General features: G+C 44.3%; 1 protein-coding gene and 1 long non-coding RNA gene across 3 annotated transcripts in view; one reads left to right on the top strand and one right to left on the bottom strand.

Annotated features, from left to right (window-relative positions):
* Igf1r (insulin like growth factor 1 receptor) overlaps nt 1–25,168 on the top strand; it is a 224,827-nt gene that overhangs the window by 154,491 nt on the left and 45,168 nt on the right. For both annotated transcript variants that reach the window (XM_048369547.1, XM_048369548.1), the window contains exons 3-5: nt 19,194–19,506; nt 22,613–22,764; nt 24,642–24,786. In XM_048369547.1, the coding sequence (XP_048225504.1) occupies nt 19,194–19,506; nt 22,613–22,764; nt 24,642–24,786 (610 nt within the window). The remainder of the gene's footprint in view (nt 1–19,193; nt 19,507–22,612; nt 22,765–24,641; nt 24,787–25,168) is intronic.
* On the bottom strand, nt 203–10,482 carry LOC125368535. The gene is made up of 3 exons (XR_007214244.1): nt 10,471–10,482; nt 6,944–6,946; nt 203–552 (listed from the first exon to the last, which is right to left on the bottom strand). It is a non-coding gene; the product is annotated as an uncharacterized LOC125368535 (long non-coding RNA).

Below are 25,168 nucleotides of genomic sequence, written 5' to 3'. Positions count from 1 at the left end.
GGCAAGAGTGCTTGCCTCGTATACATGAGACCCTGGGTTCAATTCCCCAGCACCACATATACAGAAAATGGCCAGAAGTGGTGCTGTGGCTCAAGTGGCAGAGTGCTAGCCTTGAGCAAAAAGAAGCCAGGGACAGTGCTCAGGCCCTGAGTCCAAGCCCCAGGACTGGCCAAAAAAAAAAAAAAAGAAAGAAAGAAATCATTTGGTCTCTCATAGCCCCCAGGCCAAGTACTCCCTCTAGAGGACATAGGCATCCACTCTCTACTGGACACTTGTTAGAAATTGTGTTTAGAATTTGGAGGGTAAAATGGAGCCTGGGGTGAGAGAAACCCCAAGTTCCTGATCCATCCACCTTCACCTCCACAGGCTCTCTGACTAGCACAAGCCAGGCAAGACTCTTTGCAGCTTAGCAACCTACCGAAAAAGTAGTTGATAGCTGGGAAGGGCAGTTCCTGTCTGTAGTCCCAGCAAAAGAATTACTTGAGTTAAAGATCAGCCTAATGGCATCAAGACATAAAATAAAACGCACGCCATGCTGGGCACCGGTGGCCACTCAGAAGCCTGAGACTGAGGATCACAGGCCAAAGCAGGAAGGTCCATGGGATTCTTATCTCCAGCTCACCAAAAGGCCAGAGGTGAAGCTGTGGCTCTCAAGAACATCACCCAGGCCTTTATTTCACTCATGTGTGTGTACACACACACACACACACACACACACACACACACACACACACACACACAGAGTTCGAATCAGAGGAATCAGAGATTCAACCACTCCTGGAGTAAGGTAGGGACTTGAGCCTGATACAGGGGTCTCCATTTCAGTCACCTTGCTGGGAGGGGTGGGGGAGCATGTGTACCCCAGAGGGTTTGCTGAGACCGCCAAAGTAAAGAAAGATAAAAAAAAATAAAATAAAAAGGTAGCATTTGCACAGTATTCATGGCCTCAATTCTCCATTATTCCCCAGTGGGGATCATTTCATTTCAGGCCAGTCACTGGTTGGGGTTGGGGGGAGGAGGGAGAAAAAGTAGATCAGGCTTTTTTAGATGAGATTTCAGTTGAAACCCGGAACAAACTCTTCTTCTATTCCTTCCCTGCCACGTAGTGGTAGGTCTGGAAACGATGTAGGAAAGATTCTATGTAGGAAAGATTTTTTTCTTTTTCTTTTTCTTTTTTTTCTGTTGGAAAAATTCGATCCCTTGTATGGCCTAACTTGGGAAGACGGGAACAGCAGATGCATTTTATGTAGCAGAAGACTCAACAACAGGATGCAGGATGCATATGTCCAGATTAGCAAAAAGATTAAAAAAAAACAAACAGTTTAAGTAAGACACAGATGAGGGGAACTCGCGGAGTCATACAGGGTTTTCTGTTGCATTTTGTGGGCTGATTCTCTGTACATCTTCAACCAGCTTACTTTCCATTTGCGTCCCTCCTTCCCCCCCCACCACCCCCCACCTGGTAAATCAAGGACAGATTAAATGTTAGCCTTTCTGTCAGACTAGCAAAGTGCATTGGATGGGCAATTCTCTACCAGCCTCAATAATCATTACCGACAGGATCTCCCTGGCAATCTTCTGTAAAAGTAGAAATTTCTCTTGTCTCTAACCTGGAGAGTTACCTTGTTTTTGAAGCACTGTCAGTGCTCAAGTGGTGAGAAATACAACATAAAATATATCAAAATGAGATATCTTTTTAGCCCATCTATGACTGCTTAATATGTACTTTTATACCTAGGTCAAGAATCTTTATACTTTTCCAGTATGGATAGTGATCTTTTACTGTATGTTGCCTTCTTTTTCCTCCTTTAAGGAACCTCTGAAAACTTTTTTAAAGCATTTTTAGCTTTTTTAATTTGAAATGTTTCCATTTCAGATGTTAAAAAAAGTTACAGAAATCACCAAGAGTTCCAGAACAGCCTTCACCCAGCTTCCCCAATGTGAACATCTTATATAACTACAGTAGTTATGCAAACCATGAGGGTAGCAGACCAGGCTGCTGATCTGCAGATTGGAGTCCCATCTCACCATCCCCACCCCCTCAGCATTCCCCCTCTCCTGGTACTTCCTTTGTGGTCCTGAATTCCAGAGGATGCTCCACTTGGCATTCATTGTTGTACTTTTCCAGCCAGCCTTTCGTAGTCATTTACCAACTTTAGACCTTTCAAGGGCACAGAGCTGCCATACTGTAGACTGTCTTTTAAGAGTTTATGCTGTTTCCTCATGATTGAACTAGCTGTGTATTTTTTACTGTAGAAGCCATTGAATTATCACCTCCTGGTGATAGTTGCTGAATTCTGTGTGTGTGTGTGGGGGGGGGGGGAGTAGTGTACACCAGTACTGGGGTTTAGACTTAGGGCCTTTTGTTCTCATTTGGCTTTTTCCACTCAAGGCTGGTACTTTACTACTTGAGCCACACCTCCACATCTGAATTTTTGATGGTTTATTAGAAATAAGAGTCTCAGATTTGTCTTTTTTGGTTCTCCTCAGATTTCTCTGCCAGGGTTGGCTTTGAACCTCAATCCTCAGATTTCAGCCTCCTGAGTGGCTAGGGCTGCAGGTGTGAGCCACTTGAGCCTGGCTATTCATAAGTGGAAAGGACTTTGTTGGGTATAGGTACTTGAGTCTGTGTAAACATATTCTTTGTCTTTATTTCAGTGCCTTCACCTCCTAATTTTAACATCCATTCCTGTGGTATTTGCCCAGTGGTGATTGTCTTGTTCTGTTTTTATTTACACTTAGTAATTGGAATTCATGTATTCGTTTAAATGAGGGACCAAACTTTCTAAATAGCAATGACAGGTCCACTTTTATCTGGGAAGACAATTTGACAAGTGACATCAAGCAGAGAAATATGCAGAAACCCAAAAACCATCTCAACGTGAATGTTATTTGAAATGTGCTTGCTATTTTTCCCCACAGAGGAGGTGAAGGAGAAGGCAGGGGAGCTCTGCTGCCAAAATGGTCTCATTGGTTTCAGTCCAGGCTGCAGATGTCTTTGGCTTTTGAGGTCTCAGAGGGAATTCTGTGAAGGGACTAACTCTGACAGAGTGGGATGTTTGGGAGGCATTTAATCTGTAATGTGACATCTTACCTCAGCACTTTGTAAATGCTGTAACAGAAGTGCTCAACATATTGTTTTCCCCTTTCAGAGTGTGTATTACTACTGAATAGAAAATGAGTTGGAGGAGACCCTCTGTTGAATTAAATTTCAGCAGCCCTCAAATCTTATTAGTGTAAAGAGATCATTACTCTGAAGTGTGTGTGTGTTTGTGTGTGTGTGTGTGAGGGTGGGAGGGTGCCGAGTTGCTCGCGCGTGCGCATGCATGTGTGTTGCTGGGGACCAAAGCCAGGGCCTTGTTTGTGCTGATTAAACATGCTCACTACCACTAGCTACAACCCTAGTCCAATTATGAATTTTTCATTACTGAAAGATAATTTTAATAAGAAAGGCTGGGCAGTGATGGCTCATTCCTATCATCCTAGCTACTTAAGAGGCTGAGATCTGAAAATCTAGGTTGAAACATAGCCTAAGCAAAAGAAGAGCCTGGAAGACTTTCAACCAGCAAAAATAAAAAAGCCAGAAATGGAACTGTGGCTCAAGTGGCAGAGCCCTAGCCTTGAGCAAAAAAAAAATCTAAGGAACAGTACCCAGGCCCTGAGTTCAAGCCCTGGTACCTGTAAACACACACAAACACACACACACATGCACACATACACACACACCTACATATGCACACACACAGGCAGCATATTTTATGCTGTGCTTTAAGTTCTACCTATGTGGTCTTGGTCTTTTTATTTGTAACTTAAAACTCTACTCACCAGCCACAATATATTTTTTTATCAAATTCTCTACATTTCTTAGGTAGATCATTAGTGACTATGGTTAAATATCCTCCCTGACATGTGTTAATTAGTCACAAATAAAATTTTAGGAGTTTGAAATATAGCTATTATACTTGGGGAGGGAGGGTATGAATTCTAGGCATCTTATAGCTCAAATACTCCACAAACCAGTGTGCTCACATTTTTAGGGCAAGGGAGAATTTTGACAATGGGCGTTCATGATTCCGAGTTAGTTTGCGTACTAAATGCATGTGAACTTAAGGATGCATAAGCTTCCTCATATGTAAGATGTGTAAGTGCTGTGTTTTAGATTGATAATTCCTTGGAGAATATTTTAAAGTAGGCAGAAAAACAGACCGAGAAAGGTGAAATTGACGGGTGTTATTTCTAGACCCTAGGTGAGAATTATTGTCAGTGGTTGCATTGAGATGTTTGCAGGTGCCACCAGTGTTAGTACACAGGATGCCACCTTGGATTGGTCACTAGCTATGTAGCTTCTGGCCAGCTGGGGGTGGACACAGCATGTAATCCTAGAAACTCAAAGGCTAAGATCTCAGGATCTCAGTCCAAAGCCAGCCTGAGGAAAAAAGTCTAAGAGATTTTTATCTCCAATTAACCACCAAAAAGCCAGAAGTGGAGCTGTTGATCAAGTGGTAGAGCACCATCCTGGAGTGGGATGCTAAGAGACAGCGTGCCCTGAGTTCAAGCTCCAGTACTGGTACTTGCATGTACATGTACATGTACACACACACGTGTGCGCACATGCACACACGGAAGGAGAAGGAGAGGGAGACAAGGAGAAAGGAAGCAAGCAAGTAAGCAAGCAAATTAATATGAGATAGATAAGGTCCTATGTTTGCAAATTGAACCCAGTGCTCTTGTTCTTGTGACTATCTCATTGCCTGCAGGGACTAGAGCCAGAAGGAGGATGCTCAAGCGTTCACCTGTATCCCCACCCCACCCCATCCAAAGGGGCACTCCACCCTCCTGGTCCCTTTCCCCCTGGCAAATGCAAATCCACACTTATTCCTTCCCACTTCACATGGGAAGTGTAAGAATCGCTTTGGTTTATTCTCTCATTCACCTTCATTAAAATTCAGTAAAGCATGAAGTGTATTAATGGAGAGATCCCAGTCTATAGAGGCAATTCACTGAGGAGAAGAAAGGCTTCGAAGATTAAACTTCAACTTCAAAAGCCCGAAACAGACTCTTGTTATTAATAACTTTGAAAATGGAAATCCAACTTTTGATAAATTATTTCAGAGATGTGGTTCAGACATCAGGTAGGCAAGTCTGTGTCTGGTCATCAATTATAGCAATCTCTTGCCATTGGCTCCAGAGAATCAGCATATCTGTGAGCGTGCCCTGGGGTCTCACTTAGACCTTCAGGAGCCCTGCCGTCTTCCTGCTGGGATGAGAGGATGTTGGCAGTCATTTTGGCAGCTTGATGGAACTAGAAATTGATACCTCCCAGACAAAGAGGATGTTATCCATTTGTTTGCTTCTGTCATCTTGCTTTTTTGTTGTTGTTTAATTTGTGAAATTTGAAGTTTTAGAAAGGATGTGTGCTCCTTTTTTAGAATGTATGGGGTGTATTTTATGTGTGTGTGTGTAAAGAGAGAGGCTGAGAGAGGATTTGTTTGAACAAGTGACTGAAGTTTTGTTTTTTACTCTTCCCTCATTAAGCAGCCTTGCTACGCTTTCCTAAACTAAGTAAATCCTGACCCATGAGGCTGTTCTTTAGCCTTCATTCCCTCTGTGATAGGAAGACAGGAAGACAGACACTCGGGGCACCTTTCAAAAATGGAGGTTTGTTTTGTTTACTCTGTAATTTAATGGAGGGATTGTAGATGGTCTTAAATGAGACAGACAGGCAGGCAGGCAGACAGAAAAGAATTAACCCCTTCTCAACAATTTGAGGAATGGATGATCGTCCTGTGATGTTTTAAACTGGAAAAAAAAAAAAGGTTTTTTTTATATTGAAAACTTTCTTAAAAGTAAAAATGCAGAAGTAATGTGAGTGATTTTCAGTTACACCAGAGTAGATGATGGTTTATGACTTTCTGTTGAAATACATGCATCTGAGAAGTCCCTCCCCCTTGCCCCAGAATTCCCAAGGATCTCTTGTTAAGTCTCTGTGTCAGAGGCTGTCTGTGGGAAACTGTGGAATGCATACAGGTCTACTATAGCCTGATGGGCAGAAACCTTGACCTTGAAGTTGGACCCTTCCAGCAATGCCTCCTGCAAGCTATGTGATGCTGGCTCTGCCATTTTCTTTATGCCCTGGGCTCTGGTTCTCAAGAGGGGACATCAAGTTCTCCCTGCTGCAGTTGTTGTAGAGATGAAAATCAGACAGCACACGGTAAACTCTTAGCACATATTGCAATGAGTCCCTGTCAGTGGTGGAGGCCTGGCTACTGAGAGTTGTAGACAGACCACTCTCTCTCTCTCTCTCTCTCTCTCTCTCCCTCTTGTGCCTTCAGCTTTTGCTTGTATCTCCCTCATGAGAAGTAGAATTATTTTCAATAAATGCCTTCAGTCTGCCCAGAAGCAAGTGTGGTCTGTGAGAGGTCTAGGGCTTGCTTTAGGTCAAGTCATTTCTTTGGTTATTCTTTGGGAATACCTACAAAGAAGTGAAGCCTGAAGGCTATGCTTCCTTGTGTTTATTTTTCATCCCCTAAAAGTGGCTGGTGAACTTTTAGTGACTGGTCCTTCCCTTTCTTTTTCCCCTTCCCATTCCCTTCCTCCTCCTTCCTTTCTTTGGTAAAGGGGCAAGGGAACTCACACTTGCTGGCTGGTTCGATTTCTTGTCATTTCCTCCGCTTCTGCAGGAAGGGTCAAGGAGATAATGCTCCACCGTAGTCTTGTCCCCAGTTGTTTATTCAATAACAGTTCGCTATCAAAACAAAGAATACTTATCCTGAAGGAAGTTCCACTTTATGATTTGCTTTATTTGCTTCCCATTTATGCTTTGCCTTATTCTACTGAGAATTGAAGGCAGCTTTCAATTAAAACCAAACAAAAATGAAAACAGCAGAAAACCCTGTGGATAGTTCAGGACTTGAACTCACTAAGTTCATAAGATAACTCTAACACACTAAAAGGGTGTTCTTTCTTCCTTTGGCAGCCAAAGAAAAAGATAAAATAACGGTGAGATCTATATGTGTATATACTTATGTTCTCTCATCTGCCTTTATGCAAAATAAAGGTCCCGCCTTTCAAGTAGTAAACGAGTTCAGTGAAAACCTATCTGTAAGCCTGGCTTTAGGGGCTCATGCCTGTAATCCTAGCAACTCAGGAGGCTGAGATAGGAGGATCTCCATTCCAAACAAGCCCAGATGGAAACTGGGAAACTCATCTCCCAATGAACTATCGCAAAGGAGGTGTGGCTCAAGTGATAGAGTACCAGCCTTGAGCAAAAAAAAAAATCAAAACAAAGCAAAACTTAAGAGTCCGTGCCCAGGCCCTGAGTTCAGGCCGAGCCAGCACATGCTTTAGTTTGCAACCCAGCACCCAGCCCAAGGATCCTGGTTGAGTTGTCTTTGACATCATGCTTTGGAAAACCATAATGGCAGATATTCTTGTACCCAAATAGGCCTCTCGATGCCTGCTGTTAGCTGCTATGCTATCAGCCAGCAGCCTCTGGCTGAGCCTGACTTCACTAGTTGCAAAACCTTGTTGGAGCAGAATGATGATTCCACGTTGCCTGTGTATTCCAGCATTTCCACATACCTATCCCCAATTTGGGCATCTTATTTCCTGTCTACCTCCATCAAGCCCACGAATTTATAACAAGGGCCATACTTCCTCCCCTCTGTCTTGTTGGCTATAGGTGATTTTTTTCCCATTACTCTACAGGAAGGAGCCTGTTGTACAGCTTTCCTCATAGAATTTTCATCTAACTCATATAAAAGTTGACTAAAGCTATCTGGGAGGACATTGTGCCAGGTTTCTGTTCTATTTTACTTGTGCTACTAGGGATAGAACCCGCGGCTTTGTGCGTGGTTGCCAAGTGCACTGCCACTGAATCACACCCTCAACTCCAGTTTTCCTTGTCTAAGAGGAGTTTGGTTCCCCATAGAAGTTTCATTAACTTTGGATTTGTTCAGCAGTGCTGTGGGGCCCCATGTATGCCAGGCAAGCATTTCACCCCTGATCTACATGCTCGCCACACTCTGTGCCTCTAAGTTTTAACTCCCGTGCCTATGAGAGTTTTCTTGACAGAGTTTGAAAAAAGTACAAATTACCTCTTACTTCAGCCCCTTGCCCCACTGTCAAATTATATTTACACCCCAAGGATTCTTTAAAATAGCACCTTAGGGCTGGAAGTGTAGCTTGGTTAGAACAGCCCTTACCAAGTATGCAGTAGGCCCTAGGTTCAATCACTAGCTCAAGGAGGAAATAAAAAAGTAACGGGGGTCAGGCACTGGTGGCTCATGCCTGTAATCATATAGCTATTCAGGAGGCTGAGATCTGAGGATCACAGTTCAAAGCCAGCCCAAGAAGGAAACTTTGAGACTCTTATTTACACTACCAAAAAGCCAAAATTGGAGCTGTTGCTCAAGTGGTAGAGCATTAGCCTTGAGCACAAAGCTCAGGGATAGCATTCAAGCCCAGAGTTCAAGCCCCAGGACTGACACACACACACACACACACACCCAACTGGACTACACTGACCCTTCAAATGATGTCTTATGTAAGCTTCTGCATACGTTGGATTTGTGAACAGTTCTGAAAAACTGGAATTCCAATGCAAAGCTCTTCTGAAATTTATATTTTGATTTGAGCCAGAGGTGAAGTAAAATACTTTAGAATCCTGCCCTTTGTTTTTTCTTTCTTTTCAGCCATATACCAAATCTTCTCTGGATCTCCAATATATGAAATGAGAGACACAACTCTTGGTCTTTCCTGTTGCCCCCTTCTCCTTACAGTGTGTGGCCCAGAAGGCACCTCTGGAGAATTAAGAGACCAACAGGTCTCATTGTATGTTCTGTTGCTTGGGCTGGCTTTGAACCTCAATTCTTAGACTCCTGAGTAACTAGGAATACAGCATGAACCTCTGGTACCTGGCTACATTTGTATTCTTGGTGTTCTTCTTGCCTAGTGAGAAGATACAGAGGAACACCATAAAGAAAGTAAATGTAGTAGATGTATTCTTTCTCTCAGTGACTTAATGCATATAGACCAATTTATTGCCTATACTTCTTGCCAAGAGCAAAACACAGATGTCCATTGCTTCTTTGCTCTCTAAAGCTGTGTACCCCGAGACTTGAATGTGAGCCAGAATTTGAAAATATTGGATTGGGATGCAATTTTTTGAAGCACCTGACTGATTTTATATAAAGTGTTAACAGTGCATTTTCCTGGTATTGCGTTTTCAATGTAGGTGGCAGGAGATTTCCTGTATGTTTTGCAAGATCCTGGGCAAAGACAAGCTGTAGTGTGTACTCTCTGTGGTCACAAGGCTTCAGGAAGGACAGTTTCTTAACCCATGCTTGTTACAGTGTGCGTAGGAGGCTATTTCAGAGGGTGTCTTTTCAACCTCAAAGCAACTGCAAGTTCACAGGTGTGTTCATGAAAACGAGTAAGAGCAGTTCATTGAAGAATTCCAAATATTGAATCTTGGAGGCCCATCATCCTTTCCCTTAATGCATGCGCGGGTCGGAATCTCTGTCTACAATCCCCTCGTGGGTGAAGCAGATAGTTCAAGCATGACTGAACTTATTAAGAGCCCTGCAGGCTTCCTCTACTGGGGGTTAGTAGGTTCAAAGGATGGGAGGAGGGGAGTGGTGGGCTTGCTCATAATACAAAAGGAAGTAAGAGGTCCAGAATGTCATCTGTGCCCCGGTGCAATGCCAGCATTGGCTAAGAATGTTCATCGAGAAAAAGAATATCCTTGAGTCGGGAGAAAGCAGACTTTGAATAAAGTCTGGGTGCTGTTGATCGAGATTAGAGCAAATGCCTTACATGGACGGGGAGAAATATGTTCACAGAGTCAGGTTCTGCTGGGAAAGATGCATTCAGTTGGCAGTTTCAAAAACTGGAAATCCATTTCAGAATTTCTAATAGAACTAAAGGGGATTTATAGGCTGTGTATCGAAAGGGTTTGTGTGGGGTTTTTGTTGATGTTGTTATGTTTTTAATGTGTCAGTACTGCTCAGAGCCTGAGCACCTAGCTTAACATTTTTGCTAAAGGCTAGAGCTCTACCACTTGAGCCACACCTTCACTTCCAGCTGTGTGTGTGTGTGTGTGTGTGTGTGTGTGTGTGTGTGTGTGTGTGTGGTTCATTGGAGTTAAGAGTTTCATGGACTTTCCTGCCCACGCTGGCTTCGAACTGTGATCCTCAGATCTCAGCCACCCGAGGAGCTAGAGAGCTAAGATTGCAGGTGTGAGCCACCGGCGCCCAGCTTTGTGTGAGTTTTTAAAAAGGCTGAGAACTGCTGCTCTTTGAGGACATTGGTGATGGGAAGAGGCTTCAAAGCTAGAAGCCTGGATCCTCAGCCCAGCCCCCCATGAGTGGTGTGACTCCCATCATGTCAGTCAGTCATCTGGGCTTTGCTTTCTTCATCTGCCAACTGCAGACATTTGAGTGGATGTGGAGTTCTTGGGTTGCTTTCAACTCTAGAATCCTATGACTCCTTCCTTGGGGTATTTGTCTGCCCAGGCTGAGGGTGGAGCCTCCCAGCTCTCCCTCCCCCCCCCTCCTTTAGGTGAATGGTGAGCTTGGGGAAGCACACACAGGCCTCCCCTTCTTCAGCTTGCTCCATTTAACAGGCACTGCAGCAGGGTCTGGCTCAGGCTGCAAAGAACAAAGGCTGACTTCCGTCTTTACCCTGGGTTTCAGGTCACTCTGATTGTTTGCAAAACCTGGTTTTTGTCACTTGCCAGTACTTGTTCTCTATGTGAGCAAAACACAAACGCATCCTGAAGGAATGTCCAATGCCAGTTTTCCAGGACCCTAGCCTCCCTGGCCTCCTGGGTCTCCCAGGCCCTTAGCACAGGGGTGAGGATGCTCTGGGAGTCCCAGAAACAGCAGTTGCATTGACATGAGTTTCAAGGAAGTTACTACATGGCTTATTCCTTTGAAGAAGAAAAACAAAGATAGTTCTTTTTAAGCTATTGTAGGTGTTTATTGTCAGGTTATTTGAATCCAGAATAGTGGAATAGACTTTTGGAGAAAAGATTTAGGCTTGGGATTTGGGGGGGGGGGGGGAGGGCGGTGGTTACTTAGCTAGTTTAGAGATTTCATTTTTTTAAGTTTATTTAGGAAGCATGGTTTAGTCCTAGAAGTTGCTGTATCCTGAGCCCTTTATTTAGCAAGTAAACCTAAAATGGCCACACATGTAGGTTTATGGTAGCAGTAGGGTATATAATTGCCCACTATTGGCTTTAATACCCATTGAAACAGATGCAGCCAATGCAGAGGCTAGAGGCTTCCCCCTCTAAGCCTGGCCTCTACTTGGTCAACACAGCCCCCAGTGGGTCCTTGTGGGCCCCAGGTCTGCCTTGTTAGGAAATGAGCAACATTTAGGAGCCCTCAATACCTCACATAGCTCTGTGTACAGTGACAGAGAGTGGAAATAGGGCTGGAAGCATAACAAGCAGACCAGTGATAAATATAGGAGACTCTCCTCATTCTTCTGCCATTAGTCATGGAGGAACAGTGTGAGCTTCATAAACTTATAAGGACTAGACAAACAGTCCCATGTTTAAAATAACTTGGAGTAGTTTTTAGTGAGTGAAAAGGAGTATTTTCCTTTTTCCCCCCACCCTGTCCATTTAGGCATTGGTGACAGTGGTTATAAGTGTGTCTTCATGGGCCCATGCCACTGTTCTAGAGAGCTACAGGAAAGTCACTGCTCTGCAGAGATTTCTTGTTTCTTTTGAAGAAACCTCACAAGATGTAGAGGCAGAGGGCGTGAGCTGTGTGAGAGAGACACTGTATCTTGCATACAGCCATTCGCCACCTGACCTCCATCTCGGCCATCCTTTGTCTTTGTCTTTGATTATTTTTTATTTCTTTTGTCTTAGTCATGGGGCTTGAATTTAGGACCTGGGTGCTATCCCTTAACTTTCTCACTCAGGGCTGGCACTTTACCATTGAGCCACAGCTCTACTTCCAGCTTTTTTCTAGTCAATTAGCAACTTGAGTCTCACTTTTCCTTCCCGTGCTGACTTCAAACTGTGATCCTCAAATCTCAGTCTCCTGAATACCTAGCACTACAAGTCTGAACCACTGATCGTTGACTAATGCTAGTATTTAAATGTGCAAAGGAAGAAATAAAATCATCCAGCCCACAGTAACCAAGACGAGCACTCAGCCAGGGGGACTCTGGCCCCCCTCCTGCTCCTCAGCCTTTGTTTCCATTGAATTTTCCTGCATTGAGTCTTTCAGGCTGGTAGTTTCTCTTAGTTTTCTGAATCTCTGTTTAATCATGATGCTCTTTACAACTTGGTTTCTGCCCTGTTTACAGCATCTGTTTCCTTGTTTTTTTCCCGTTCTTGCCTAGCATGGCTTACTGGTTTCTGAGATTTTAATGATCCTGTGGGCATGGTCAGTAGGCAACTGGTCATTTTGCTTATTAGTGAAATGTCCACACATGCATTCCTCAGGTGATCCACTCTTCTGGACTGTAAGAATCAGCTCTTTCTGTGAGCCTTCTTCAACCAAGTGGGGAAGGCCACATAGAACTCCATTTTTCTGTATGAATTGATGCAGAGAATAAACGCTCATCATCTAATATCATTAATAAGATTTGTTTGGGTGGAACTAGCTCTGCGGGTCACCGAGTCTTCAGGGTCTCATTGGTCTGGTTCCTTGATAGCACAGTCTCTGCTCTGTAGTGACATTGGTGTCATAGGATATTCCACAACCAGCATGCACTTTCCAAGGGCAGAGCATCTCTTCTGTATCACAGCATAGCAGAGATCCTTGTGGATACCTGACAAGACACAGCCTTGCTGATTTGGGTGGGGAGAATGTCCTTGAGGCTTCCCTTTGCTGCAACTCAATAAATAGAGGGCAGAGGGGGAACATATTATCTGTCCCCTGCCATCACCTGAGCACTGGCTCTGTAGGTTTGGTGCCTGGGGAAGGGGTTGGGGGGGACTTGCGATTTTCTTCCCAGTGTATGCTTGTGTAAAGAGAAGACTACCACAGGAGGAACTGCCCTGGCCTCCCTAGGAGGTTGGGATGAAGAGGCCGTGAAGGCAGTCTAATATAGATTTGAAGCCCGGTTGTTGTTGTTGTTGTTGTTGTTGTTGTTGTTGTAGCTCAACAGCTGTGTGTCCTTACATGAATGATTTAGTCTCAGTGCCTCCAATTTGGTCCTCTACAGATAAGAATGGTGATTGTGACCCTGGGGTAGTGTTAAAAGGATTAAATGAGATGCTTAAGGTGTTGTTAGGCCTATGGGAAGTAACTTCATGAACATTAACTGTTCATGAATACACAATTTCATGTTCAGACTCTCTGATATAAGTGCATTCATGTAGGAGACATTTAGGAGTTATTGCTCGGCAGTACTGGCCTAACTACTCAGGAAGTTTAAGATCTGAGGATTGTAGTTCAAAGCCAACCCAAGCAGGAAAGCCTGTGAGATTCTTTAATCAACTACCAAACCCAGAAGTGGAGGTGGGACTCAAGTGGTAGAGCATCAGCCTGGAGTGAAAAAGCTAAGTGACCATTGCCCAGACCCTGAGTTCAAGCCCTAGTGAGAGAGAGAGAGAGAGAGAGAGAGAGAGAGAGAGAGAGAGAGAGAGAGAGCCTTGAAACCCCTTCAAAGCCCAAAGCTTGCAAGGGGCAAGTTCTCTGTGCCCCCTGGGGAAGGTAGGGGCTTTCAGGACCACTGTGTTAACCAGGTTATAAACAGTGAGGTCCCACCTTCCCCTGATTTGAGAGCTAATATACTACATGCATCTGAGGCTTCTGCCTCAGCCTTTGATGGAACACATTTTGTTTCGGTTCAGACAAGGAAACTGAATAATCTTTGGATCCTAACCCAAAATGGTGAGTCTTCTGGATCTAGTTCCTCTGAGGCCATGTTCCCTCCAGAGGAGAAGGTGGTTTCTTTTGGCATTCAGAAGAGCAGTGTTACTAGTGTGATTTTTCTTTTGTGAGTGTGTAACACAGAAGTTGCCACATGAACTTTTCCTTTGGAGGTTCAAGTTCATGATCCCAGGTAACTAACATAGCAGCTGATTTTGATGCCTAGTTCTTTGTTCCTATTAAAAAAAGCATACTAGCTAAATGGAACTGCTACAGAATAATCAAGTTGCCCCTGAAGCATTTTATATTCTGAATATCCACATACCTGCGCTGTCCTTTAGAAATCATTTGGATTAAAATTGTTTGCACTGTAAAAAGTTGTATGGCTAAGTGGCTCCCATTTGGGTTTTATGGTTCCTTGTAAAGAGGGCAAGGCTTCTAGTAGAGAACTTGCTTTAAAAACAAAAAACAAACGTTTTCTGAGCTCAAGATCATTAAATAGTTTACTGGCAGGAGCACAATCAAATATTTAAAAAAGGAACAACAAGGACTCTGGGGAGGGAGAGATTAAATCCTGATATATGTGTGTGATTGGTCTTTGTTCCCCCCCCCCCCCATGAAGGGTCTGAGATTTCAAATGCAGCTTCCTGTTATGTAACCATACCCTGAACTAGCTCTCTTAGTGGTTGATGTGGAACTCATCCTTCTCTTTTCCAGTGGTTTTGATAGGTATTTGTATGGGTTTTTTGTTTGGTTGTTTTGCTTATTTAGAACTGTTGGTCATTTTAGAATTCCAAGGGATAGAGAACTGTCCTCAGCAAAATCAATTTGCATTTCCCAATGTACCTTTGTTAGTTGATAGCACCTTCCATTTCACTTCTTGTTTTTTCAAAGCTAACATGCTTTTAATGTTACTCTGTGTGAAGAGCTTCACTTCCTCACCCCCCTGGTGCCATAATTGGAAATTTGGTTACTGTACTAATTTTTTTTTTAAGTTTTGGCACTCAGGTGGAACAACCATCCATCTGCTGGCGAGACATACTGCCCAGGGCTTTTCGAGAAATCCCTTAATAGTCCTGAGCACTAATAATATTTATATACATTGAGATGAGGCAAAATTTACGGCAGGGTTCTGGGGCTGGTTCTAGGCTCCAGGACTCTGTAATCCCAAACTTCCTTATCTTCAGGGGCCTGCTTCATGGAATCCTCTTGAAGTGTGCTTTCTTGAGAGCAGCCTGGACTGAGGAGTCTTGATGTAGATCGTCCTCTAGCAAACAAGCCAGTGCTCTTCAGTCTCCTCTGGTTCCCATCCCATTTCTGTCCACCTGCCAGGTATCTGGTGTGTGTGTGCGTGTGTGTGTATGTGTGTATCAGTAACCTATAGGGACCCATGGATTTGGCATCCTATAAAGAAGAATTGTTCCATCTTAAAAGAAAGCGATCTTGCCGGGCACCAATGGCTCACACCTGTCATCCTCGCTACTCAGGAGGCTGAGATCTAAAGATTACGGTTTGAAGCCAGCCCAGGCAGAAAAGTCCCTATGAGACTACCCCAGAAAGAAAGCCAGAAAGTGGCGCTGTGGCTCAAGTGGTAGAGTGTTAGCCTTGAGCACAAAGAATCTCAGGGACAGCACCCAGACCCTGAGTTCAAGCCCCAGGACCAGCAGAGAAAGAGAGAGAGAGAGAGGAAAGATAGATCTTAACCTGCTTTAAACTTTACTAAAATTCATTTGGAAGCCCCTCATCACTAGGCAACAAAGCTAACTCTCCCCTCCCCTACCAGCCTGCCTTTTTGGGTGGGCTCATAGGACCCCCGCCTTAGACATGCTTATTTCTAGAATAGTGGAAGTGTCAAACCTACCTAACAGGTACATGCTCATTGTGGGGTAACCCAGCTGATTACAAGTAAGTGCACTGGGAGATTTCCTATTCCTTTAAATGCTCTGGAGTTTTTACTACTGAGTGAATAGCTGTTTGATCTTAATGCCTGTTGCTCATCATTTTCATAGCTCTTTCTTTACATGGTGAGGAAAGGGGGCTCTTAGTCATGGCGGTGACAGTGGGTTGCCTAATCGGTTTTCTTTTCCTTACAGCTATAAAGGGTGATGGTGTTGGATGGCCAAAGAGCGGCTCACAGGTTGTGGTGTGCCGGGGAGAGAGGCTGTTAGCATCATTTCTAAAGCTATTTTATTATTAAATTGTATTTATTATTTTATTTTATTATGACTTGAACGCAAGGCCTAGGTGCTGTCTGTCCCTTAGCTTTTTTCACGCAAGGTTAGCACTCTACCGCTAGAGCCACATCTCCATCTCCAGGTTTTGGGTGGTTAAATGGAGATAAGAGTCTTGCGTAGTTGTCTGTCTGGGCTGACTTCAAACCATGATCCTCAGCTCTCAGCCTCCTGAGTAGCTAAGATTACAGATGTGAGCCACTGGCACCCAGCTAACCTATTATTATTTTTCTTCTTCCTTGTCCTCTTCCTCCTTCTTCCTCCTCCCCTTTCTCTTCTTCTTCTTTCCTCTTTCTTCTGTGTGGTCACATAGTTAACTCCACATTATTGAAGATAGGGCAGAGGCCCTGTCACCTGGAATGACATGGACCAACAGGTTCCTTCACTTAAGGTTGTCTCACTTGAGATAAGGGCAGCTACACACAACAGACAAAACTTTCTCTCTCTTGAACCTAAAGAACTCTAGTTCTAAGCTGTTCAACATTGTCCTAGTGATTTCCACAGTCAGGAGGACCCAGGGGTTTTTGGTTGTTGTTTTTTTTTTTTTAATCTTTTATCTCACGCTATCTTTTTCTTTTCTTTTCTTTTTGTTTTGTAGTACTAGAATTTAAATTCAGGGCTTTGTGCTGGCTAAAAAAAATGTTCTGACCCTTGAACCATGCCTCAAGTATTTTTTGCTTTTAGGTTATTCTTCAGATAGGTCTCCAGTTTTTGCCTGGGGATGGCCTCTCACTGTGACCCCCTAACCATATCTCTATTTCCATGAATGGCTTAAGAAAGACTCTTGACAAGCTGGTTACTATCTTAGCTAGTTAGGAGGCTAAGATATGAGGATCATGGTTCATAGCCAGCCCAGACAGGAAAGTCCTTGAGATTCCTATCTCCAGTTAACCAGAAAACTGTCAGAGGTAGAGCTGCGGCTCAGCTGGTAGAATGCTAGCCTTGAGTGGAAAAAGCTAAGGGATGGTGCCCAGGCTCTGAGCTCAAGCCCCAGTACCAATATCCTCCCCCCCAGCCCCCCCCCCCCCGCAAATATATTGGAAGGTTCTAGTAAAGGTATTAATGATAAAGAGGCTGATAGACTTTCATGATCTGGTTTTTGTTTGTTTAATCCCTATGTAGTTGTACAAAGGGGTTTCAGTCACCATGTTGAATTATGAGTATACTGCATCTTGATCGATGTTAATTCTGTTTTTGTTTTTCACATCTCTCCCAACCCCACCCATCCCCTTAAGTTACCCACTTCTATTTTCAGAGAGCTACATTGAGTGTGTTACGACTGTATTTGCCTACCCTTCCCCTCTCCATTTGTCTCTCCTGTTCCCTTAAGTCTCGCCCCTCTTAGATAAAACATTTCCACTTCCTAGTATTAATTTTGTTAAACTGTCAGTTCATTGTTCAAAGGAGTTACATCATGTTCTTTATATTCTTTTTCTCTTATCTGTAATCTCTGACGTCTGTTGCGCGCGTGTTTTCATAAGAAAAAAATACTAATAAAATCTTCACACTCAAAATTGCATGTCAGAGTCAAAAATATACAGATGTAAATAATTTTGTATTGTTCTCCAATGGTGGGGGGAGGTAGGGCACGTATAATGTGAACCAGATTTCACATTGTGTTGATTTATATTTTATTTATGAAAGTAAGACTCACAGTGGTGTGTGACCATGACAGCATTGTTAGGGAAATCAAGGCCAACTCATCTGGCTAGGGTGAACAGTGGGTGTGGTGGCTGGTGGGCCTGAGTTTCACCTCATCAGAGCGGGTGGGTGCTTAGAGGAGATGGTCTCTACAATCCTGTCGCCTGATCACCCACTCTGTGTCTTGGTTCCTGGTCTCCTGCCAGCCGACCTGCTGACTTGCTGATGATCTTATGGGTAGGGTTGCATAGAGAAGAGCCTCAAGTGCTTATTTGGGGTGACAGGACCAGATACAGGCTCTGGGAAAGTTGTAAACCTGAGTGGCCTCATCAGTCCTCATTGTGGCTGAATGGTGTTCAGAATAAAGAAGTGTTTCTCTACAGAAAGGCTAGGGATGGCTGCCTTTTCAGTAGGAGAGCACAGCTGTCCGCTTGTCTCTGAGCCTCTATCTCCCAGGTTTCAGTTCCCAGCCCTCAACCACATTCTGAGAACACAGCCTTGACTCTCAAGAGGACGAACCAAGCTGGTGTAACTATCAGCACAATGTATATCGTTAGAGTTGCTTTGGTATATTAATTAACTTCTTTTTGTGTCCCATTTCTCCTTTAAACCTTACCATTGCTGTGTATGGATAGGAAAACATAGAAATCCATATACCTATATGGATACACATATATTAGATATACATACATAGGCACTTGTATACCTGCATTGATGTACATACATACGTAGGCATCTATATACATACCTACATTGATGTACATATGTAGATGTACATACATAGGCATCTATATACCTATATTGATATATACACATATCTATGTAAATAGGAATATAGAGATGATATATAACCATATAGATATGAAATTGTTCTGTAGGTGGTTTTTGGAATTGAGGGGGGATCTTGAAGCAGACCCCAGTGCGTAAACCATAGATGAAATGCAAAGAGCATTGTACCATGTGTGTGTATCTGTCGGTGTGTGAGTACACACACACTCAGGGCCTAAGAGTTGTCTCTATTTTGCCCAGAGCTGGCACTCTACCACTTGAACCACAGCTCCATTTCTCGCTTTTTGGTGACTAATAGAATCTCTCCTTGTCTGGTAGGTCTGGCTACACGCCCCGGCCCTGGGATCTCAGCTTCCTGGTTAGTGAGGGTTTCAGGGGTGAGCGCCAGCATCCAGCCATTGTGCCTTTTTCTTTTTAAGTTCCCGTGAACTGGGTTGTCTCCTCCTGTTCCCCTGCCTCCAGGCCCACCACCCCATTTTACAGATGAGAACAGGGAGGGATGGAGGTCATTGGAAACGAATGGCCTCCTTCAGCCTGGCACAAGAAGCCCCTAAGGGACTGGACACCCTTCGGTGGGGCTTTCAGGGGTGCTGATTCTCCTCCTGAGGGTTTCCTGGAAGGTTGTGACCTTCTACTCCGAGCGGGTCCAGTACCCCCATCATCTCACCGCACCCCCATCTCTGTGTCTCCACAGTGTGCCCCAGCGCGTGCGGGAAGCGGGCGTGCACGGAGAACAACGAGTGCTGCCACGCCGAGTGCCTGGGCAGCTGCACGGCGCCCGACAACGCCACGGCCTGCGTGGCCTGCCGGCATTACTTCCACAAGGGCGAGTGTGTGCCCGACTGCCCGCCCGACACCTACAAGTTCGAGGGCTGGCGCTGCGTGGACCGAGACGCCTGTGCCAACATCCCCAACGCGGAGAGCGGAGACTCCGAGGGCTTCGTCATCCACGACGGCGAGTGCATGCAGGAGTGCCCCTCCGGCTTCATCCGAAACGGCTCTCAGAGGTCTGGATCTGGATGGGCAGGCTGGCAGGGTGCGCCCCAGGCCCGGGAGGGCGCGCCCCAGGGCAGGCAAGGCTTGCCACAGGCCTGGGGACCAGCCTAGGCCTCCCCAAGTCAGGGGATAGGGATGGGGAGGGAGGGATGAGGACAGGGGAGAAGTGGTCATGGACTGATGGGGACAGGGCAGGGACAGCTGGTCCATGACCCAGCCTGGTGTCAGCTTTGATCTGCAGATAACCGTTTCTTAGGCTGCTTGGAAGTGTTGGGTCACAGCAGTGGGCAGACGGAGAATATTGTACGTTTTCAGTACTGTTGTTGTTGTGTTTTATTTATTTTACGTCCCCCTGTGGTGAATTCCTAAACACTTGAGCTATTGTTTTCCCAGCCCATTGTTTAAGTTCTGACCCGGGCTATCCAAAAAGACAGGTCTACCTTTTCCAGTCCAAAATAAAACAGCATCAAGAAATAACAAATGCTCCACTTGGCCTTTTGAAGCCTATTGAATGCTCACTTTTAAAAATATTATTTAGGCACTTGAGATACCTGAATGAATTTGAGGAAGCTTAGTCTATATGTAGATAATAAAGGCACTTCGTTGCAAAAACTTTTTTTTTCTTTTAGTGTTACATGATTCCTAGATGCTTTCACAAAGGAATGTATGTGGTTCAAAAACAATATTACACTTGAATAAAAGAGGAAGAGAAATGAACATACCCAGCTCCACAGTGCCACAGAGCTGACCCTAAACACGTATCTCAGGGAAATGAAAACATGTGTCCACACAAAGAAATATTCACAAGTTGCTCATATCAGCTTTATGTGTAATAGCCAGAACCTGGGCATACCTTAGGGGTTCTAGAACAGGCAAATGGTACTAGATTTAGGGGTTCACACTTATAACCCCAGCTCCTCAGAAGGCAGAAACAAGAGGATCACAAATTCAATACTAACCTAAGCATAGTGAGACCCCATCTCAAAAACAAAATCAAGTAGAATGGAGTAATAGAGTCCTTGCCTAGCGTGCTTGAGGTCCTGGGTTCAATCCTAAGCACTGCTCACCCTACCCACTCAAAAAAATAAATAAATAAAAGTAAATGGTGAAACAAAGCACTCATTGGAATATTACTGGGTAGTAAAAAGGAACAAGCCTCTGAAATACACAGCACCTTGATTGGGTCTCAAGGACATTGTACTGTGTGAAGAAAGCCAGTGTCATACTGCATGATTCCATTTATACAGCATTCTCAAAATGACAAAATCATCATGATGGAAAAGAGATTGGAGTTAGCGACAGTGTCACAGGGAGTGACTAACAGAATGGGTGACTCCATAGATCTTTGTGGTGCTGGAAACACTCTGTATTGTGACTGTAGTGGGGAGAATGGCACAAGTGGAAACTTGACATAGGACTTCAGACACACACCGATATTCATTTCCTGGTTTGGATGTTGCATTACCTGTGGAAGAGGTAGCCACCATTGGACGAAAGTGGATGGAAGGTGTTTGGGTCTCTCTGCCTTGTGCTTGCAAATTTCTGCACAGTCGAAATTTCAAAATAATAACTTTTAGGAAACAGAGAGCATGGGAGGGATTATATGGTATGTAGGTAAATTTTTAAAAAGAAGACCAGAAGAAAAGTAAGAAAGTGCTGAAAGAAAGCCACTCCTTATGTTAGAACATAAAATGTTGAATGTAATCTTAGCAAAAAGAGGATCTTCTTGTCCTACTTCTTTGGTAGTACTGCAGAATATTTTGAAAACCTTGACCCCATTCTCCAAATGTGAAATAGGAAGATGTCAGGGGAATTATGTTTAAACAAAACCCCACATCTAGCCGGGTGCTGGTGGCTCATACCTAGCTACTCAGGAGGCTGAGATCTGAGGATCGTGGTTCAAGGCCAGCTGGGGCAGAAAATTCCATGAGACTCTTTTCTCCAAACTAACCACTAAAAAGTTGGAATTGGAGCTGTGGCTCAGATGGTAGAGAACACCCAACCCCTGAGTTCAAGCCCCAGCACTAGCACAAAAACAAAAAGGTATCTTTTCCTTGGGTAAGAAGGGCGGAAGGGGGACTTTAATGAAAACACCTATAACTTCCACTGTTTTTTCTTAATTGTTCTTTCTTCATAAGTTTTTCGCAAGACTGTTTGAGAACCATTCTGCATATCTAATGGTTTTTCCAGCTTACTGTTGTATTAAACCTAATTCCCATAAGATTCTTGTTTATCTTCTTTGGCAAATGACCTGCCTTCCTGATCCTGATTCTTATAGACAGATACAATCCCAAAGATCCAGCTGCTGGATTAGCATTTTGCCCACTCCTTCCTAAATAATGGTAGGTAAGCAGGAAGAATGGCCAGCCTGACTTTTCCCTGACTTTCTTGGTCGTTTGTGCCAGGCTGGAGATAGCATTTTGAAATAAGAGCTCATTACAAAATAATGGCAAGTCCTTGCTTTGATTGTATGTGCAGCAAAAAAATACAAAACAAACAAAAAATTTTGGATCAATTTACACGTTTCTGCAAAAATACTGTCAAGAAATAATTTTCAGTTGTGCTTTTGCAAGAAAATGACGGGTCTGTGCTGTACAGATGCCTTTTGGGAATCTCTCATGGAGCTTTGCAGTGACACAGACTGCAGGGAAATCAGACCCTGGTTAATGAAAGGCAAAGACACTGTTTCTTCCGCAGCCCCTTCTGACTGTCCCAGCCAGCCCTCTGCTGTGCAGGCGAAGGCCATGACATCAGAGCAACTCCACTCTCCTCCAGTTCCATCCCCCAGAGCTTCCTTCCTGTCAGTCTGTCTCCCACATGGACCCAGCTGGCAGCCTATGGTCCACACATGCTTCCTACGATGGATCACATGTTTCATCTGGAAGTACGCAAGACATGTCATTTCCTTTGTAGGCACTTTCCCCTTTTGGTGACAACTAAGAGTGGTTTGGCCTGGGTGGGCTTGAGGTCAAGATAGCTTCCTTGTGAGCCCTGGACACTTCTAAATGGCTGCATTTGGTCATGCATGCTATAAAATGCAACTTCTGGCTTAAAAGTTTTATTTATTTTTCTCATGCAAACAGGAGAACTTAATTCTGTTTGTTTGTGATTCCACAGCATGTACTGCATCCCCTGCGAAGGTCCTTGCCCCAAAGTCTGTGGCGAGGAAGAAAAGAAGACAAAAACAATCGACTCTGTTACTTCTGCTCAGCTGCTTCAAGGATGTACCATCTTTCGGGGAAATCTGCTCATTAATATCCGACGGGGCAGTAAGTATTCTACCCCCACTGGACAAATGGCTGAGTCTACTTTTGGTGAACTTTGGTTGATGCTTCCCTCGCCTCTCCCATCCTGCCCCCATCCTGTCTCTTGAGTCACAAGTAGGAAAGGGGCTTAAAGATACAGTATCAGCTATCATAGTACGTCTCTCCTTTGAGTTTCACTCAGAGATTTAAAAGCAAAACAAAGCCAGTTGAAAGGCAATCTTTGTTTTAGCCATTGTCACAGGATTTCCTTCTACAAGAAAGGTCATCTTGTAGGGCTGGGAATATGGCCTAGTGGCAAGAGTGCTTGCCTCCTACACATGAAGCTCTCGGTTCGATTCCCCAGCACCACATATATGGAAAACGGCCAGAAGGGGCGCTGTGGCTCAGGTGGCAGAGGGCTAGCCTTGAGCAGGAAGAAGCCAGGGACAGTGCTCAGGCCCTGAGTCCAAGGCCCAGGACTGGCCAAAAAAAAAAAAAAAAGAAGAAAGGTCATCTCTCATTTTTCCATTCGTCACTTTCTTCCCAAGAGAGATATATCACCAGCACATTCGAACCCCAGAGGAGACTGGATGGATGAGAGGCATAATTCAGCCAGCTCCATCTCCATACAACTTCAAGTCCAGAGTTTGGCTTCCTTGGATATGTTGAGGAGACTGAACAAAGGGAAGAGTTGGGTTTTTTTATTGCTAAACATTTAAAAAATTTTTTTAAAGTAAACAAAGTGAAAGGAAGTTGTGAATCTTCATCCATCCAAAGAGGAATCCCAAGGAGTTCTCTTGGAGGGCAATGTTTTAAATATATAATTTTTATTGTTATTACTAAGGTGTTGTACAGAGGGGTTAAACTGTTTCAAAAGTCAAGTCATGAATGCGTTTCTTTTTGGACGGTGTCACCCCTCTCCTTCCCCTAGTTTTCCGCTCCTGTCCCTGCTTGCAAGCTGCATAGTTCATTTTCTACATGGTGCTTACTGAGTACCATGCCTGCATTTGTTCATCCTTTCTCTTTCCATGCCTACACATCCCTCGCCCCCCGCAAAAGACACAAAAAAGAACAAACACCAACATCAACAACCAAAAAAAGCCCCAGACACCATATCTCTATTTCCTAGGATTTGTCCCAATAAATAATATTTTAAATGTTTTGTTATGGTGCCAATACAGGGGCTTGAACTCAAGGCCTCATACTCTCACTTGGCTTGCTTTTTTTTTTTTTTTTTTTTTAAACTCAAAACTGGTGCTCTACCGCTTGAGCTACACCTCTACTTTTTCTAGTTTTTTGGTTGTTGCTGTCGTTTTTCTGGTTAATCAGAGATAAGAACCTCTGCCTTGGGCTGCCTTTGAGCCTTGGTCCTCAGAAGTAGCCTTCTAAGTAGCTAAGATGATAGGCGTGAGCCACCAGCACAGGCTCTGGATCCCAGTGTCTTGGGAAGAGCAAAGGCTGTTCATAATGAGACTGGGAAAACATTTGTTCGGCCAGGCCCTTTGCTGTGGAGGCAGCGCTTTGTTGACAGAGCATATTAAAAGGCAGTCCCTAGATCTGTCAGCCTTAGCTAATTGTGAGTCTGGTATTTATGATTTTACATTCTGTTAATCAGCCTGGGAACTGCAGGACGGGAGTCTCCTGGAAACATGTTTTCCCTTGCCTCAAAGGCCTTGACCCAGGATTATTGTTGAAAGTCAAAGCTAAAGAGGGGTATTTTTATGACTGGGGGTGGGTCAGGACGCTTGGCCCTAGGCTGGGATCCTGAACGTGGCTCTGGGCTCCCCCAGAACAACACCTGTCACAGAAATATTCTCCATATCTGATGATGGCACTCCCAAATGTGTCCCCCTGCCACACCAAGGGAGTACTTTGTGACCTAGTCCCCCGCTTCATTATAGATAACATTGCTTCGGAGCTGGAGACTTTCATGGGGCTCATTGAGGTGGTGACAGGTTACGTGAAGATCCGCCATTCCCACGCCTTGGTCTCCTTGTCTTTCCTCAAAAACCTTCGCCATATTCTAGGGGAGGAGCAGCTGGAAGGGTAAGTGTTCCCCGTCCATTCCCTGAGCATGAATTACAGCCTAAGTGACCTGCTTGTAAAAGTGTGGAACCAAGGTAAGAGACCTTCCTTCTTAAGTAGAATGGAAAAAGCCATGGAATGACCCCTGCTTGACTGGTGGTGGCCGACTGCCCAGGGCAGGGCATTGTATAAGGCCCTGGTTCTCCCTGCTCAGGATGATGCTGTTTGGGGAAACAGATGTTTTCATTCTGGACCCAGATGCTTCAGTCTGGGATGGCAAGTCTAAGCGAGCCTGCGAGGTAGTAAGCACCCTTGGGGTAGGCTCTTCCTGCCAGGAGTGACAGTAGTCAAACTCACATGCTTAACTCCTGATGGAGTCCTTATCACATGACCCTTGTCTGCC

This window comes from Perognathus longimembris, chromosome 20 (genome assembly GCF_023159225.1).
Source record: "Perognathus longimembris pacificus isolate PPM17 chromosome 20, ASM2315922v1, whole genome shotgun sequence".
In the NCBI taxonomy this organism is placed as follows: Eukaryota; Metazoa; Chordata; class Mammalia; order Rodentia; family Heteromyidae; genus Perognathus; species Perognathus longimembris.
This window is presented reverse-complemented; position numbering and strand designations above follow the sequence as displayed.